The 18651-nt window shown below is 45.7% G+C and overlaps 2 protein-coding genes and 1 pseudogene across 2 annotated transcripts; 2 read left to right on the forward strand and 1 right to left on the reverse strand.

Annotated features, from left to right (window-relative positions):
* Window positions 1–893: 893 nt before the first annotated feature.
* LOC6037322 (methionine aminopeptidase 1) lies at window positions 894–2695 on the forward strand. Its single transcript, XM_001847195.2, has 3 exons — window positions 894–1296; window positions 1378–2106; window positions 2168–2695. Exons 1-3 carry the CDS (start codon window positions 1128–1130, stop codon window positions 2398–2400), a joined length of 1131 nt encoding a protein of 376 aa, XP_001847247.2. The 5' UTR covers window positions 894–1127; the 3' UTR covers window positions 2401–2695.
* LOC6037321 (zinc finger protein 593 homolog) lies at window positions 2528–3323 on the reverse strand. The gene has a single exon (XM_001847194.2). The coding sequence runs from the start codon at window positions 3210–3212 to the stop codon at window positions 2706–2708; it is 507 nt and encodes a 168-aa protein (XP_001847246.1). The 5' UTR covers window positions 3213–3323; the 3' UTR covers window positions 2528–2705.
* Window positions 3324–15108: 11785 nt separating this feature from the next.
* LOC119769537 lies at window positions 15109–15946 on the forward strand (annotated as a pseudogene).
* The last annotated feature ends 2705 nt before the right edge of the window (window positions 15947–18651 follow it).

Here is an 18651-nt window from a genome sequence, read left to right on the forward strand (position 1 = left end):
AATTTGTTTTAGCATGAAATTTCAATTTTTCCAAAAAAAATTATTTTTCAAAAATTCATAACTCGGTGGCAGATTTTTTGCCCATGTTTCTCTATGGCTCAAAAGTTGCGGATTTTTGTCCCCTAAAACATATCAAAAAATCTCGAAAATCAAAAAATATGTATTTTGGGAAATTGAGTTTTAGTGAAAAAAAAGTTGATTAAAAAATCTGCAAATTTTTTTTCCGTGTACCTATTTTTTCTCAATAGTCCTCAACAATACCTACAACTTTGCCGAAGACACCAAATTGATCAGAAAATTCACTCAAAAGTTACAGCTGTTTGAATATTTACATACCATTTTTGTATGGACAGCAGACAAAATTGTATGGAGAGTTGTATGGGTGAACCAATGATGCAAAATAGCTTATTTGGTCATAGGGAAGGCCCCCACAAAGTTTGAGCCAAATAAAAAAAATACAAAAAATAAATAGTTCAAAAGAGTTAAAACGTGGAACCGAGAGGTAAGGTTGAGGCACATTACCTTCGTGTAGTGAACCGGAGACTTGTCCACGCTGGTTCAAGGCAGGAACCCGGCAAACACTTGTCGATTACCGGTGATATCAACCGGGCGAAACCACACATTTTTAATTTAATCACGAACAATCACAATATTCACAGCATCACGTGCAACACATCGTCAGTATACTTCCGGAGCTTCACGAAATTCACGGAACAAACGCGACGGCAAAACTTTACTGATCAAAACAAACCCAGCTAGGAATTTTGGCGCGCAGCGAATGAAATCAGCAGTTGCGTGCAAGTTTGCGTTCAACTTTCAAAGCGCGGTGTATTCTTTTCACAAAATGCGGCTTAAAACTTGCCGGTGACAGGTGGAAAGGCCAATCCCAGCTTGCTGCTAGCCTGTCAGATTTCTTCTCTCCTCGCGCGCCGTGCGGGATTCTTTCGGTTTTTCGTGACAAGTTTATTTTTTTCGTGCTAAATTTTCCTCACGACACGGTCGTCGTGAAATCCGGTCCGTCGCAGGCTCGCGCCGTTGCCTATAAAAAGCAATAATTGTGTTGGGGTTTTGCTTTGGTGGTTTATCGCTTTTACTTTGTTTACGAGTTCCGGGCAGATTCGCACAGGATGACGGACAGCAAAATCGAGCACGGTTGCGAGACCGAGGGCTGCAAGAGTCCGGCGACGCTGCAGTGTCCGGTTTGCCTCAAAATGGGCATCCAGGGGTCGTTTTTCTGCAGCCAGGCGTGCTTCAAGGGTTCGTGGAAGGCCCACAAGGTCATTCACCTGTTGGCGAGTGAGTATCTTTTCCGGTGGAACCGTGTTCCGAAGTGACATAATCAAATTAACACGTTTCTTCGTTTTTTTATGTTTGAAGAGGGAAACGAGGACAAGAACGTGTTCAATCCGTGGCCTTATTACACGTTCAGCGGAAAGTTGCGACCGTTTCCACAGTCGGACACGAGACCCGTCCCGGCGGCTATTCCGCGCCCGGACTATGCCGACCACAAGGAAGGTCGCTCAAAGTCGGAGGAATCGCTGCGCGGCAACACCACGATTAAGGTGCTGGACGACGAGGAGAAGGAGGGAATGCGCGTGGCCTGCCGGTTGGGCCGCGAAGTGCTGGACGAGGCCGCCCGGGTGTGCGACGTCGGAGTGACCACCGACGAGATTGATCGGATCGTTCACGAGGCGTGCATCGAGCGGGACTGCTATCCGTCTCCGCTCAATTATTACAACTTTCCGAAGTCGTGCTGCACGTCGGTCAACGAAGTCATCTGCCACGGAATCCCGGACATGCGTCCGCTTGAGGACGGGGATCTGTGCAACGTAGACGTCACCGTGTATCATCAGGGCTTCCACGGCGATCTGAACGAGACGTTCTTCGTTGGGAACGTAAAGGAGCAGCACAAGAAGCTGGTTCAGGTCACGTACGAAGCGTTGATGAAGGCAATCGATATCGTGAAGCCGGGAGAGCGCTACCGAGAGATTGGAAATGTTATCCAGAAGCACGTCCACGCGCACGGATTTAGCGTGGTCAAGAGCTATTGCGGCCACGGAATTCACCGACTGTTTCACACCGCCCCAAATGTGCCACATTATGCTAGTGAGTTTGTTCACAAAATTTGTATCTCGATTGAATACTAATCTCGCATCGCTTCTTTCAGAGAACAACGCCGTCGGTGTGATGAAGCCCGGCCACTGCTTCACCATCGAGCCGATGATCTCCGAGGGCACTTGGCGCGACGTTTCGTGGCCGGATGATTGGACCGCCGTCACCGCCGACGGACTCTTTTCGGCCCAGTTCGAGCAGACGCTGCTCGTGACGGAGACGGGCTGCGACATTCTAACGAAGCGGAGAACCACCGCCGGAACGCCACACTTTATGGACAAAATGTAGGAACGCGAGGGAGAAGACATCGATATCGTTTCGAGTTTAGCGAGCTTTTGTAGTGTTTTTTTCCCTCCCCCGCAACCATTTTGGAAGTTTCTTTATTGTTCCACCCTCAAAAAGCAATAAGTCCGAATTGTTGTTTAGCCGTAGATCCTTGTTATTCTTTCGTTGCAAAAACATCTCTTTTGCAATAGAAACACACTAACCAACTCTCCCTGCTGCTACAACATGGTGAAATTTCAAGTTTTTTCTCTATTGTAATATACAGAAAATGAAAATAAATCCAAATAACAAAACCCACAAGCAGACTTTCACTCGGCCGGCTTTTTCAGGTCTTCCATAATCCGTGCAAACTGTCCGTCGTACTTTGGTACCTTGGAAAGGTTCTGCTTCGCGGGTTTGTCCTCCTCGATCACCACGTCCACCTTTACCCGCTTCCCAGCCGCATACTCCTGCTTCGAAGGTTGCGTCTCCATCTTGCGCTTCTGTGGCTGCACGAAACTGCCCTGCCCGGCCGCCCTCAGCGAATCCTCCAGCGTGTACGGTTCCACCTCCAGATTCTTCATGCGCCGCTTGTGGACCTTCGTTCGGAAGTGGTCCTGCAGTGCGCGCTCGTTGATGTAGTACTGGGCACAGTGGATGCAGTAAAACTGACCAAATCCGGGCTTTTCCAAATCAACTTCCTGGTTCAACAGCGCGTCCGAGTTTTTCTTCAGGTCCTCGTCGATAAGGTCCATGTCGCGGGTTCGCGACCGAAGTCGCCAGCGGCGCCGCAGGTGGGTGTCACCGTCGTGCATCTTCTTGCGGGCGTACGGCATTTTGCGGCCGGAGAAATTGGTTTATTCACCGGAAAACAACACGGAACGGCGGGATCTGCTCCGTCGTAGATCAAAGATTGAATCTGAAAGAACGAAAACAACACACGCGGTCGGGTGTTTTTGATGGGTTTTTGACGTTTCTCTTCTGTTTCGTTGCCGACAAACGGCTACAACTTAGTGAAGAAGGTGTTCCTAGCAAGTTTTTGAAAAATCTGTACTTATTCTTAGAAATCTGCAATCTTAATCATTTTATTTCATTTCATTTCATTTCATTTATTGGATTGTTTTGGCAAAAACATCAGTGCAGTAAATATCCTAAGCTGAGATATGGGGTACCTTTCAACAGCTGACTAATTCAAACAGTGTTTAGAGTTTACTGGTACACGGGAGAAAAATTGAGCAGGGGAAGGAAAAAAATTACAAAATAACCTTCGAAATTGCTAATAGATAGGGGATAGTTAGAGGAAAGGAGGTATTTCTTATTCTAATATCACATCAAGGGGACATCCGCTGCAGCAGAGGGTTAGCTGATGTGGCACACCCCATCCAAAACTTTGGAAGCACTCGTAGAAGCCAATCGTCAATCAGCTCCATCTTCGCCATCCTGTGAACGTCGTCAGTCGGGTGGAAGGGATCCAGGTTTAACACCATCTTCAGCAGCCGGTTCTGCTTCACTTGCAGTTTCTTCCGATGTGAAGCAGCGCAATCGTGCCACGCCGGGTATGCATACGTCATCGCCGGTTTGAGCACCGTCTTGTAGAGCAGCAGTTTCGAGTTGCGGTCCAAGTAGGAACGTCGTTTCACAAGCGGGTAGAGCATCCTGGTGATCTTGTCGCACTTGGTCGTGGCGTTCTTGATGTGCTTCGCGAACGTCAGTTTCTTGTCCAGGGCGGCCCCCAGGTAATTGACGTCCTCCGACCATGGCACATGGCTACCCCACACTGAAACCTCCCTGCGAGGAAGGTAGCGTGGGCTTCGCTTGCGTGTGAAGAAGATCGCTTGCGACTTATCGGCATTTGTCGTTATCTTCCACTTCTTCTGGTAGCGTTCGATGGCGTTTTGGGCGGCTTGCAGCTTGGTCACGACGATGGTTGGGTCGGAGTCTGACGCGAGGAATCCCGTGTCGTCGGCAAAAAGGAAGTAGCTGACGCCATTGATCATTGCCAAGTCCGCCGTGAATATGTTGTAGAGCGTGGGACTAAGGACGGCACCTTGCGGGACGCCGAAGAGAACTTCGTGCCGGTCCGACATATGTCCGTTTACCACAACGTGGTACGATCGGTTTTGCAGGAACGAGCGGACGATCTTCAGGATGTACAGCGAAAAGTTGGCGAGATACATTTTGTGCAGGATTGCTTCTTGCCACACTGAGTCGTACGCTTTCTCGACGTCCAAGAGCACCATGCCGGCTGACTTGCGCCGCGCGAAGTTCGCGCGCACCTCCTTCACGAGCCGAACGAGCTGATGATTGGTGGAGTGCCCTCGCTTGAATCCGAACTGGGTGTCCGGAATAACCCGCGTGTTCTCCAAGTGTTGGTCGATGCGCACCAGAATTACCCGCTCCAGGAGTTTGCTGAGGGTTGGCAGCAGGCTGATTGGCCGATAGTTCGAGGGGTTAGTGGCGTCCTTGTTTGGCTTCGAATGCCTATCACCACCGCATGCTTCCACGCGGCTGGGAAGTATCCGAGTCGGACACAGGTGGAGAAGATCTTGGCGATGAAGATGTGCGCCTTCCGGGAAGCCGCTTCAGCACGATGTTTCTCAGTTGATCCTGGCCCGGTGTTTTCTTCGCCTTCAGTCTTCGGATGAGCTGCGCCACCTCTTTGGGACGAACCAACCACGAATGGTTGTCCGCCAGCGGGGTCCGATCGATGGCATCGATGGAGTTGTTCACCTCTGCGACAGTCACTGGATCATCAGGCATCTGGTTGGTGTGAGCGCTAGCGAAACTGGCCGCCAGTAATTTAGCCTTCTCGGATGAGGATGCGATGATTTTTGTTCCCTTGCGCAAGGGAGGGCTGTACTTGGTCGTCTTCCTCAGTGCCTTGGTGATTCGCCAAAGCGTATCCCGATCGTCGTGCAGCGTCCGTAGCGTGTCCTTGAACTTGTTGAAGTTTGCCTGGTTGCACTCCTCTCGAATTCGCCGGTTTAGCGACGACACGATGTCCTGGTAGATCGGGTCCCGTCTCCTGTACCATTGACGCCTTCGCGTGTTGCGGAGCGCGATCAGCCTGCGAGTGTCCTCTGGGATTGCAGCTGTTTGGTAGCTACGCTGTTGAACTTCTGGAACTGAAACAGCTTCGGCGTCCAGCAGGATCTTGGTGAAGAACTCTACCGCTGCGTCAACATCGGCTTCCGTGTTGAGGTCGGTGACTTCGGGGTTCAGCAAGTCCAGCTTCGCGTTTATCTCCCTTTGGAAGCGCGACCAGTCAGCACGAGCGTAGCAGCGAAACTTGGGGGATGACTGCTCAATCGGAGCTGACAAGCTGACGTCGAACAGCACAGGCTGGTGGTCTGACGAGAGCTCGTTCAAAGCGATCGGTTTTGTCATGTCCAGCAAGTTGTTGGAGAGCGCCAAGTCCAACGTCGAGGGTCGACCACGCCCCGCCGGGTGAAACGTGAAGGCGTCAGGGAAGTGGACGAAAAAGTTGCGGCTGGCTGCCTCCTGGAACATGACTGTTCCCGCTGTGTTTGCTCGTGCGCAGTTCCAGGAACGATGTCGAGCATTGAAATCACCGACCACGAAGAAAGGCTCGGTCCCTCGCGTGATGGTGGAAATGTCGCGGTGGAACTGTGTCCATGCTGAGCGCCGTCTTGCCCCGGGGAAGTAGGCAGCGATGATGTGTACATTTCCGTCCGCTGTACTGACGGAAATGCCAACAGTTTCGATGACCTTGGTCGAAAAATCGAGCTCCGTGTGCGTTAGGCCCTTGCGGACCGCTATCAGGACGCCGCCGCCTCTTTCGGCATCGGCTGAGTCGCGGTCGAATCGAACACAACGGAACTTTGGATGGTAGAAGGCTTGTTCCTCGTGCAGCCAGGTTTCGGTCACGATTCCCACGTCCACGTCGTGCCGTTCCAGAAAATCAAAAAAACTCTAGCTTCTTTCCGTGAACGGATCGTCCGTTCCAATTAGCCACGCGCAAGATATCTACAGCGTTAGACACTGTAGATATACTTGGCTGTAAGCTCCACGAGAGCTTCGAGTTGGTCGAGTCGCGATTTGCAGCTTTTCAGCCGGGCGAACACTTCTCTCGCAAGGGCGAGGAACTCAGACATTGTGAACAGATTGCTGTTGATGTTGTTGCTGCTCCCTTGGGACAACGCTTCCGCGAATGTCATGGTCGATGTACCGACCGGTGAGTCGTTGCCGGTGCTACCGTTCTGCGGCACGGTGTTGCGGGGAGGGGTCAGGATTGGGGGTTTGGCGTTCCTGAGTTGTGCTTTCTTCTCGGCCAGTTTGGCCAAGTAGTTTTTCCGAGTTGGACAGCCACGGTAGTTCGCGGTGTGCTGGCCGCTGCAGTTCGCACACTTTATCGCTTCTCGCGTCACGTTCTTGTCCACCCTCGCCAGGTCCGCTTTGTTCGGCAGCCTGCACTCTGCCGAGAGGTGCTTCTCGCCACATTTCACACACAGCGCCGCAAGATTGCAGTTGCGCATTCCATGCCCGAAGCGTTGGCAACGGTGACATTGAACCGCATCTGTCGGTTTCCGCTCGTAGTAACGCCAACGAACGACGATATTGAACACCGCCTTCACCTTTTGCAGATCGGACAACTTCACTGTCCCTTTGGCAAAGTGGAGAAGGTACAGCGCACTCTCCGCCAGCCCGGCCACTTTCCGCGAGAACAGTTTAAGCTCCTGGACGTGGACACCGAGAACAGCCAGCTCAGTTTCCAGTTCAGCTTCGTCGTACACTGGCAGTCCCGAAAGGACTACTTTCATCGGCTGTTCAGCAGCAGGGGTGTACGTATGGTACTGGATGTTGGCACCCCGAAGGGCCGCGAGTGCACTGCGGAAGGTGTCTTCACCAGAGCAGATCAGCTGTACGCCAGTCTTCGTCGCCTTCATGTTGAACGCTGTTTGCTGGATTCGGCTTTGCCCCAGAAATTCGCGAAGCTGCCGGGTCGATTTTCCGACCACCGAGATAGGAGGTACACGTACCTTCTTTCCTTTTGCAGGTTCCCGATTCGCAAAACCGGGGTGGTGTTGGATTTGGCGGCAACGAAATTGGGTCGTCACCCTGCTCATCCTCCAGCCCGTCGAACTGGTTGCTAGTCGGTATGTTGACTTCAATTACCTTCGTTGAACCGGCACCACCCTCGCTGGTGCTGTCTTCGGTGTCCATCGCAAGTGCCGCTGCTGCTGCCACCGCTGCTGCTGCTGCCGCTGCCGCCGTCGTCGACCTCAGGTTGTACGGGTTCTTCGTCGGTGTTTCCTCTTCGAGGTTAGGGTCGTCGTCAAGCTTGCGTTTTTGTGCACTGTTCACTTGTACCGTTTGCGCCGTTTCTTCGGCCGCATTTTGCACTCCCGTGTCCGCGGAGTTCACCTGGTCCGACAGGATGCCGATTCGCAGGTAACCGAACCGTAAAACAGCGAAAAAATCGAAAAAATATGCACCACGAAAACGTTGGTTTGTTTACACTACCAAGCCAGGGTGTCAACTTCCTTAATCATTTTAAATTTATTAAATATTTATCAGTCAGAAAGAGGAACCACTTAGTTCTTTTCGCTGAAATTCAGTTAAGTTCGGTCGAAATTTTACTGAATTTTCATCAACTGAAATTTCATAAATTTCAATAAACGATTCAGTAGTTAGGTATCCTCATCCTTGGTTGGTGGCTGGTGGACATTCTGGAAGCACAACGATGTTTTAGCATCGTATCTCTCCAACGGCCACAAGATATCTCAAAAATCTTGGCGAAGAGGAAAGAGTGCACACAAAAAAATATTACAGTAATGACAAAAGTAACTTACTCTTGTATTAAAAAGTGGCTAAAATTTGCTAAATTAAAAGTTTTTTTCTTGTTTTAAAAACGAAAACTTTAACTGGTAAATTTTTTGAAAATCTTACTACCAACTGATATAAAAGTGTTAACTTTTAATATGACTGGATAATTTCTTTCATTTTGTGGTTCTCGTATAATCGTGTACCTAAGTCCCAAATGTAAACAAACTTTTTGGTAGTTCCGGTGGTGAGTCCACGACGCGCAATCGAACGCGGCCGCAACCAGAACACGGACGAGGACACCTTCGTGCTAAGGGCAAATCACTTCTGATACTGAGGTGTGTATGGAGTGTGTATGTAGTCAGTATTGTTGCATACGGGCCTTGGGCCAAACAACTGTACTAAAAATGTAACACTAATACACTCACAAAGAAATGAATAAAACATCAACGCGACGGTTGTCGCGCTCTCTTTCGCTGTTCACCAGTGCAACATACAAGAAGTGCGTTATTCTTCTTACTCGACTTGCTGTCCGATCTCTCCCCAACCAGCGTACGTTTTAGTGGCGACGAGGATGGGTGAAAAAGTAGTGATTTTGGTAATTTTTCATCGCGTTTCGCGGTACGCGTTTTGCGTTTTTTTATAACTCCAAATCATCTACGGCTTTGCCGAGGTAAAGAAGTTCTTTTGTGAGAGTACGGGGTGAATTTCGCGGCAGTGTGCTTCAGTGGTGATCGGCTCGAGTCTACCAAGCAAGCGGCCATTTTGAAGCTTCTTCGGAGGGCGTCGGTGGAGCGAATTCTGTACGAGAAATCCGGCTGATCACGGTTCCGGAGTGGACGCAGTAGGCTGTGGCTGTTGGAATCTGGGAGGAGAATCGTTAGCGGCAAGTAGCAGAAGCGGAGGTCGGCAATTTTGGCTAAATCTGTCGGCGTTGGTTGGCGTCGGCGTGGATAGGACAAAGGCTGCCACGCGGTACGATTCTTTTGTTTGAGCTGTTTCTTAAGGTAGGGGCGATTGGGGCCAAATAAGTTCCTTTTGCTTTTTTTTCTTTATTTTAAAATCATGTTCCACTGATCGTATCACAGTTGGAACAAGTTCGTGATTTTGGTTGTCCTAACATTTTAACATTTTAGAAAATTGAGTGTGCGTGTGTGTGAGCTCTTTTTGGTCTGGGTAGAACAAAGGAGGATAGAAAATTTTCATCCCATTTTAAGAGTGTTCTTCTTTTTATTTATTCAGTGCGGTGAATTTGCCGAAGGTTTGTGAAGGTGCTTATTGGCGGCGTAGGACGTTCACGTTCTGTCTGCTGAACTTCCGGGTGAAATCCTCGGTGCTTTTCAACAAGGTCGGAGTTCTGGTATAGGAGAGCCGGAATTCTGGTGAAGTGCGTCGGCTTTTTCTGCTGTCAGAACGACGGTGCTTCAGCATAGGAGCAAAGGTTTGGTAACCTTGGTGGTGAGTTTTTAAGCAGATTTTTTTTTGAATACTATTAGAGCCTAATTTGGCCATTTTTGGTGTTTTCTTTTATTTTTGATCTTTTGTTTAAAAAAGTGGTTCTAAATAGAACAAGATGAGCATTGCTTCCACAATTGAGCAGTACCGGAAGGGTTCGTCCTTCGGTGACTGGGCTGAAAGATTAGAGTACAATTTTAAAGCTAACAAGTATACCGACGACTTGATGAAAACTCACTTTATGAATTTATGTGGTTCATACTTATACTCTGAACTGAAAACTATTTACAAAAAATCTGATCTCGATAAAGCAACCTATAAAGAATTAGTTGAAAAACTCAAACAAAAACTGGATAAGACTGAACCGGACCTGGTTCAGCGGTTCCGTTTCAGCAAGAGGATTCAGCATCCTGACGAAACCGCTGAAGAGTTTGTCCAGGCGGTCAAACTCCAGGCCGAGTTTTGCAATTTTGGGGAGTTTCGCGATAATGCAATTTTAGATCGGGTTTTAGTGGGTATAACTGACGATGACTTAAAAGAGCAACTTTTGAAAGAGGAGAAATTGACGATTGCTAAAATGGACAAATATATTACAACATGGAATATTGCAAAATCAAATGTACACGGAATCAACGCACGAACACACACACCACCAGGGAACATCAATCAAATTAGAAGGCCAGTTCGGGAGCGACTTGGCTTTAACCCATACAATTATAGGCAGAACTCGCAATATCGAAATAATTACAATAGAGCAAATAACTACAATAGACAGGAAAATTTTAACAATCAGCAACGTGCACACATTTCACCACGAGCTCACAATTCTCAGCGTACTGTTCGATTTCAACACAGCAACAGAAATTTTAATCGAAATGCAAATTACAACAACAATAACAATGGTTACAATGGGGGAAACAATAACTTCAGATACAGGACGGACTATTCCCGCATGACGTGTGATCACTGTGGTCAGTTGGGTCACATCAAGCGGAAGTGCTTCAGGCTGAGGAACCAGAGAAGGGAAGCGGTAAACTTTGTTACTGAGGACAGAGCGGGACCTTCAGGTAGACCGTCAGCTGGACCTTCAGGTGGATCGTCTGCTGAGACTGGTGCGGAGAGACAGCTGTCTAGCATGATGGGGCGGCTGAGCACTGGTGGGAATGTTGATCTCGACACATCTGATACTGACTGTGAGGAGTGGAATGCAGGTGATTTACAGTGTATGTGTGTTGCGTCCTTGAATAAGATTAGTGAGCCTTGTTTGATCAACGTTTTGTTGGATAATATTTTTGTTGAAATGGAAGTGGACTGTGGTTCAACTGTGACTGTGATGGGAAAATTACAATTTGACAATCTTTTTAATAAGCGTTTGCTGAAGAGTAACAAGCAACTTTTAGTTGTGAATGGGAACAAGTTGAAGATCTGGGGAGAAACTGATGTTTTAGTGCAACTTAATGGTTTGAAACGCAATTTGAAAATTATTGTTTTAGATACGGACTTCAAATTTATTCCTTTGTTTGGTCGAAACTGGATGGATGTTTTCTTTCCACAGTGGAGACAGTTCTTCTCTAACAATACAGCAATTAATGAGCAGGTAAACAGAGTAACAGCGCCAAATGGTGACAAGTTGATTGAGCAAATTAAGAGAGATTTTCCAGAGGTTTTTGTCAAGGATTTTTCTACACCTATCAAAGGTTTTGAAGCCGAATTGGTTTTAAAAAATAATGTCCCGATTTTTAAGAAAGCATATGATGTGCCTTACCGTTTAGGGAGCAAGTTTTAGAATATTTGGACAGATTGGAAAAAGAAAACGTTATTACTCCAGTGAAATCTAGTGAATGGGCTTCACCAGTAATAATCGTAATGAAGAAGGATAATAAGATAAGACTGGTTATTGACTGCAAAGTTTCAATTAACAAGGTCTTAGTTCCAAATACTTACCCTTTGCCAATTGCGAGTGACTTATTTGCTAAACTGGCAAATTGTAAGGTTTTCTGTGCTCTTGATTTGGAGGGAGCTTACACACAGTTGGCATTGTCGGAAAGGTCCAGGAAATTCATGGTGATAAATACAATTAAAGGTTTATATACATACAATCGCCTTCCACAAGGTGCTTCCCCAAGTGCTTCGATATTTCAGCAAATGATGGATCAAGTCTTGGGAGGAATTGATAATGTTTATTGCTATCTTGATGATGTTTTGATTGCGGGAGAAACCCTGGATAACTGTCATAAAAAGTTGATAATTGTATTGAATCGTTTGGCAATGGCTAATATTAAAGTCAACTGGGAAAAGTGCAAGTTTTTTGTTTCTGATTTGAAATATTTAGGGCACATTATCAGTGAGAAAGGTCTCATGCCCAGTCCAGATAAAATTTCGACAATTCAAAAGGCAAAAGTTCCTAAAAATGAGAATGAACTGAAATCTTACTTAGGTTTGATTAATTATTACAATCGTTTTATACCTAACATGTCTTCAAAGCTGTTTTATTTGTACAATTTGTTAAGAAAGAATGTGAAGTTTAATTGGGATCATAATTGTGATAAAGCTTTTCATGACAGTAAACAGGCTTTGGTTGAAGCAAATATTTTGGAGTTTTATGATACAAAGAAAGACATTATTGTGGTTTCTGACGCATCGGGCTATGGCCTTGGAGGAGTGATTGCTCATGTTATTGATGGTGTTGAAAAACCGATTAGTTTTACTTCTTTTACTTTAGATGACGCGCAGAAGAAATATCCTATTCTTCACTTGGAGGCATTGGCTTTGGTTTGTACAATTAAGAAATTTCATAAATATTTATTCGGACAAGAATTCATTGCTTACACTGATCATAAACCATTGCTAGGTATTTTCGGCAAAGAAGGTAAAAATTCAATTTTTGTAACGAGACTCCAACGGTACATTTTGGAACTTTCCATTTATAAATTTGAACTTCGGTATAGGCCTTCTGCGAAAATGGGAAATGCGGATTTTTGTTCGAGATTTCCATTGGAGCAGTCGGTTCCTGCTGAATTGGATCAAGATATTGTACGGAGCATAAACTTTAGTAGGGAGTTCCCTTTAGATTCTGTTTCGATTGCTAAGGCAACAGTTGACGACGTTTATTTACAGCAAATTATGAACTATCTGCGTGTTGGATGGCCGCAAAAGATTGACAAACGCTTACTGGACGTTTACGCAAATCAAAGTGATTTGGAAGAAGTCGATGGGTGCTTATTGTACCAAGACAGGGTGGTTATACCACGTAAAATGCAAAGCGGGATTTTGAAGCTTTTGCATGCCAACCACGCAGGGATGGTTAAGATGAAACAACTGGCAAGGAAGCAGGTTTATTGGTTTGGGATTAACAAAGACATTGAAAAATATGTTTCTACGTGCGACGTCTGTGCAAGTATGGCTGTCGTACCAAAAACTAAGATTGAGTCTCAATGGACACCTACGACTAGACCTTTTAGTAGGATTCACATTGATTTCTTCTACTTTTCCAATCATACTTTTTGTTGATTGTTGATTCTTTTCGAAGTGGTTGGAAGTAGAATGGATGAAGAGGGGCACGGATTGTGCAAAGGTTGTGAAGAAATTGGTATCTTATTTTGCGAGATTTGGATTACCGGATGTTCTGGTATCAGACGGGGGTCCTCCTTTCAACTCTTATTCTTTCACTTCTTTCCTTGAGAGGCAAGGAATAAAGGTGATGAAAAGTCCACCTTATAATCCACAAAGCAATGGACAAGCCGAAAGGCTAGTGAGAACAACTAAGGATGTTTTGAAAAAGTTTTTGTTGGATCCGGATTTGGACAGCGTTGATTTGGAGGATCAGATTAACTTATTTTTAATGAATTATCGTAATAACATTGTGACGAGTAGTGGGCAATTTCCCTCGGATAGAGTATTTTTATATAAACCAAAAACAGCTTTGGACTTGCTGAATCCCAAAAAGCATTATAAACAATTTTTAACTGTGCCACCAACCCCAAATGATGAAGTAGTAGATGTACCAAAAGCAATCAGAAAGGCGTCAAAGGACGAATTAGATGAGCTGATAGCTGGGGATTTGGTGTGGTACAAGAATAACAAAAATAGCATACCAAATAGATGGATTAAAGCAAGCTTTATTAAGAAATTTTCTCCAAACGTTTTCCAGGTGTTGGCTGGAAGCGGGGAAATCCTCGCTCATAGAGATCAGCTACGACCATACCGGGCTCGTGAGGAAGCGAGGACAAATATCCTAATTCCGACGGCATCCGGTGCAAACATGAACCTGGAGCAACCAGCGACGCTGAGAGCGTCCGGAAGCGCAGACGAGGATGGAGATTTCCGTGGATACTCGAACGCCGAGCTGGCTAGGGTCAGAAAAAGAAAAGTTGATGCGGCTCAATTGCCGGAAGTGTGCTTAAGACGTTCAAAACGTTTGCGTAAACCTAAACAGGATTTCGAATTTAAATATGTTTAACTTTGGATTTTTTTTTCATGTCGTTGAATTGCGATTTCGGATTTATATAGAGAAATGTATTTTGATCAGAATTAAAATGAATTGATTTTGTTAGCATTTGAAGTGAATTCTTTTACTTTGGAAACAGTGAATTGTAAAATATTTTTAGTTTAATCTTAGACTATAGAAACAACTTCCGAAAGGGGAAGGAGTTGTTGCATACGGGCCTTGGGCCAAACAACTGTACTAAAAATGTAACACTAATACACTCACAAAGAAATGAATAAAACATCAACGCGACGGTTGTCGCGCTCTCTTTCGCTGTTCACCAGTGCAACATACAAGAAGTGCGTTATTCTTCTTACTCGACTTGCTGTCCGATCTCTCCCCAACCAGCGTACGTTTTAAGTATCATACTAGATATCGTGCGTATGGTATGGACCTCAGTATTGATCATTATTACGAAGATTTATTTCAGTGTGGGAACTTTTGACATTTTTCAACGTCAAACTCTGATGCTGTTTTATGGTTAGATTCAGTTGGTTTGTAGTTTGCTTTTAAGTTGTTGTGCAAAGCTTAGTTAGTAAATAAATTGCCAACTCATGAAATATCATATGTTAATCCAAATTTCTCCCAATGCTAGATTTTTGCGGAGCATTCAGCTAGTGAAAGGAATTGTGCTTCGGTTGATTAAATTCATATTAGACACGAAAGAACTTTCCCCTACATGCTGGCTGCGGAAATGACCGTTACGGCCCGTCGCTGATGCCCGGCGGTCATCCGGACGAGTGACCGCTGATTAAGGATCTAAGGGCAAATCACTTCTGATACTGAGGTGTGTATGGAGTGTGTATGTAGTCAGTATCATACTAGATATCGTGCGTATGGTATGGACCTCAGTATTGATCATTATTACGAAGATTTATTTCAGTGTGGGAACTTTTGACATTTTTCAACGTCAAACTCTGATGCTGTTTTATGGTTAGATTCAGTTGGTTTGTAGTTTGCTTTTAAGTTGTTGTGCAAAGCTTAGTTAGTAAATAAATTGCCAACTCATGAAATATCATATGTTAATCCAAATTTCTCCCAATGCTAGATTTTTGCGGAGCATTCAGCTAGTGAAAGGAATTGTGCTTCGGTTGATTAAATTCATATTAGACACGAAAGAACTTTCCCCTACATGCTGGCTGCGGAAATGACCGTTACGGCCCGTCGCTGATGCCCGGCGGTCATCCGGACGAGTGACCGCTGATTAAGGATACATTCAGGTTTGATGAGGTGGGTTGGTTGGTGCGGATCTTGTAATGATTTGATTTATGTTCTAGGCTATTTGCGCCAAATCTTACGGTGATCCGTGCTGCGAATGGGTTGGGCGGTCACTTTGTCAAGATGGTACGGAATCGAGCACGGTAACATGCAGCTGATTTGCGAGGCGTACCACCTGATGTTGGAGCTCGGAATGACCCAGAAGGAGATGGCTCAGCAGTTTGACAAGTGGAAAAAGGGCGTACTTGACTCGTTCCTGATCGAGATCACTCGGGACATTCTGAACTACAAGGACGACGAGGGGTATAACGTAAGCGTTCCTCACACACGTCCGCAACGCCCTGTGCCAACATCGTCTCCTACGCCCAGGGCTTCATGCTGCTTCGCGAGGCCGCCAACGATTACAAGTGGAACCTGAAATACGGTGGAATCGTGCGCAAACCGACACTGTTCTATCTGCTACTGGACAACTTCTTCAAGAATCAGCAGTCGTTGCGTGAGGTAGTTAGCCAGGCCGACTACTTTCTGGCGCACACGTACGAGCTGCTCGGCAAGGAGGGCAAGTTTGTGCACACCAACTGGACCGGCAAGGGCGGCAACGTGTCCGTTAGTACTTATCTGGTCTAATGTGGCGAGTACGATGCCGCTGGTTGATTCCGCTACATTCCGTTGAACAGAAACACCGTCTCCATTAATCGTTGTTTCTTGTTGTCCATTCGGTTAGATTTCGAAATTGTTTTCTTTTTTTTTTTAAATAAAAGGTGTTGTTTATGATTTTGTCTATTTTTACTATTTTGAGAACTAAGTCTTCCGAAGATTTTGGAGCGGCATTTAAGTACGGACGGCGGTTTGTTCGTCTACGTGGCAGATACAAACTCAGAGGCCACCTACATTTTGTCAAGTATTTACTAATTAAATTCAGGTTAGACAAGAAAGAACTTTCCGCCACTTTCTGGCTGGGGAAATCAAATGCAATGCAATTGGCGAGTTGCAAGATGCTGTTGCACAGTTCGTCAAAGCATCCAAACACACATAGCTGTACCGTTGGGGCAAATTCTTGACCGGAAAGACGGTTCGTTTGAGGTGGTTCCCAGCACGGAGTTGTCGTGGTGCGGACTGCGTCGTCAGACAATTCGTCTGAGTTGCTTAAACTTAAAAGCTGATCGTCGAACTGGATCAGGAAAGGGAACAAGCTTTGCAAAACCTTGTCAAACACGACGAAAAGTTTGAAGCGATCAAAAAGAAAAATCTCGTCAGAGAGGAAATCCAACAGTACCGACATCGAAACAACCCTCCCGGAGGAATCTCACCACCCTCATGGACAAAATCCAGCCCCTACTCGAGCAAAAATAGCAACTCCAAACCAAACTTTTTAACCTGAAAAAAGTCGTTGATGACTCCAAATCCGCACTCATATTCGTTAAATTTGAGCTCAAAACTTGCCACCCACGGAAGAGCGTAAATTCGACTTCCCCCAACTCCAGCAAGTCTTCACCGCGACCCACAACAAACACAATGAAAACATTGCCGAAGAAAAGGACCTCCGCAAATATCTGCGCACCATGCAATCGAGGCAGGCCACCCGTTCCAAGTTCCAGATTCCAGGGAAAACGAAGGCAGAATTTTAGTGATTCTCAGCTGGCTGGAAATGTTGGTGGGGATCGAATCGTAGTACGATGACGCGATTCCGTCCCGAAATGCGGATGACAGAGCGTATGCAATTTAACCTTGTTTACCATTTCGATCGATTTTGACAACTACACTGATATAAATCGTGTAGAAAAGTTGGGCATAGTATGCCAGTATCAGGCCAGTATTATGCGCGTATGGTACGCACGCCGTACGCGGTATGTGATATACTCGAAGTGAATAACCCTTAGGCACCGACACCGACGTAACACTCAAGTAAAAAAGATGACCCTTCTTTGCATCACCCCTCCGGTAAGTCCGGTGAGCTGTCAAACGGTTTTTCGAAAAATGTATTAGCAAGGCAACACTGATTCTATTTTGTTTGTAAACACAAATCAGCTGATTCATTCATAAACTACCTTTTGTTTGCAAACAATGGGTCAAGCAGTGTTGCGAAATATATTTTTATCGGCAAGGGGTGATTCCAAGGAAGTAATTGGGGTGAGTCGTGCTGGGACACATTTCAGCAGATTTTTTACATGGAGTGTTACGTCGGTGTCGGTGCCTTAGGGCTAAACCCGGCTCAACTGTCAGTAACCTTTCTTTTTTTTAAGAAGGTCCCGGGCTAAACCCGACTCCTTTTTCCAAACACACTTTAGCTTGAAGTTTTTTTTTTTTTTTATTCTTTGTCCTCTATCTTAACCTATACCCTAACTGGCTCAATCGGCCTTGCCATCACGGAGCCGTGCGTCTATTTATAGATCTCGAGATCTATTGTTCTTGTTCATGATGGATGATGATGATCTCCAGGGGGGTCTTCTTGGAAGAGTCTTCCTTCCTTCCTTCACGCGTTGTGGTGTGGTTGGTTGGTCATCTTCCCGTCCTGTTTGCACTCAACCACCACTATCTGGTTCTAGCGGGGGGAGCGGCGTGCGTGTGTGTTTTGGTAATTAATTACCGGGGTTCTGGTGCTCCCAGAGGGAGCAAGGGGGTCTAGTTGCCACCGAAAAATCAGTGACGAGGTGACCGGGCGGGATTTGATCCCTGATCGTCTGCTTGGAAGGCAGATCGCTTAACCATCAGGCTAAGTACCCGGACAATTTAGCTTGAAGTTGGTCTTGGGCTAAACCCGACTCAACACTTTTGGCTTTCGCTGGCCATGGGCTAAACCCACTTTTTCCAAACACATGATAGTTTAAGTTGGTCTAGGGCTGAACCCGACTCAACTGTCAGCAACACATTTTTTTTTTTTTTTTTAGCAGGTTATGGGCTTTCTATTTCAACTCTTTGTCTGCTGGTCTTGGGCTAAACCCGACTCAACTTTTTGAAACCTATTGCATTTTTTTTTCGACCAAGACATCCATTCTTAAATTTCAAAAACACTTTGGTTATAGTTGGAAATGGGTCCAACTTGACTCAACTATCTGAAACTCATATAGGCAAAACTTAAACGAATGATCGTGTATACAATCTAACTGCATTTAAACTCTCTTGATTTTTTCACATTCTTTGTCTATACTTCGTGTGAAACTTCCTTAAGTAAACAACCGAACTGTACCTCCAGACCATTTATTGTTCTTATAGTTCTCCCATCGAATCTAATCGAATTTCATCGGCAATTTACATTACTTGACCAGAACAGTTGGAATACTTTCATCATTTATTCGAAGATAGAAAAATTACAAACTATTTTTAAATAAACC

This window comes from Culex quinquefasciatus, chromosome 1, assembly GCF_015732765.1.
Source record: "Culex quinquefasciatus strain JHB chromosome 1, VPISU_Cqui_1.0_pri_paternal, whole genome shotgun sequence".
In the NCBI taxonomy this organism is placed as follows: domain Eukaryota; kingdom Metazoa; phylum Arthropoda; class Insecta; order Diptera; family Culicidae; genus Culex; species Culex quinquefasciatus.

Excerpts from the sequence above, each read along its gene's own strand:
- LOC6037322 (XM_001847195.2), top strand. The coding sequence starts at position 1,128 with ATGACGGACAGCAAAATCGAGCACGGTTGCGAGACCGAGGGCTGCAAG. Across the intron at positions 1,297-1,377 it reads GGTCATTCACCTGTTGGCGA|AGGGAAACGAGGACAAGAAC; the intron begins GTGAGTATCTTT and ends TTATGTTTGAAG. Across the intron at positions 2,107-2,167 it reads AAATGTGCCACATTATGCTA|AGAACAACGCCGTCGGTGTG; the intron begins GTGAGTTTGTTC and ends CGCTTCTTTCAG.
- LOC6037321 (XM_001847194.2), bottom strand. The coding sequence starts at position 3,212 with ATGCCGTACGCCCGCAAGAAGATGCACGACGGTGACACCCACCTGCGG.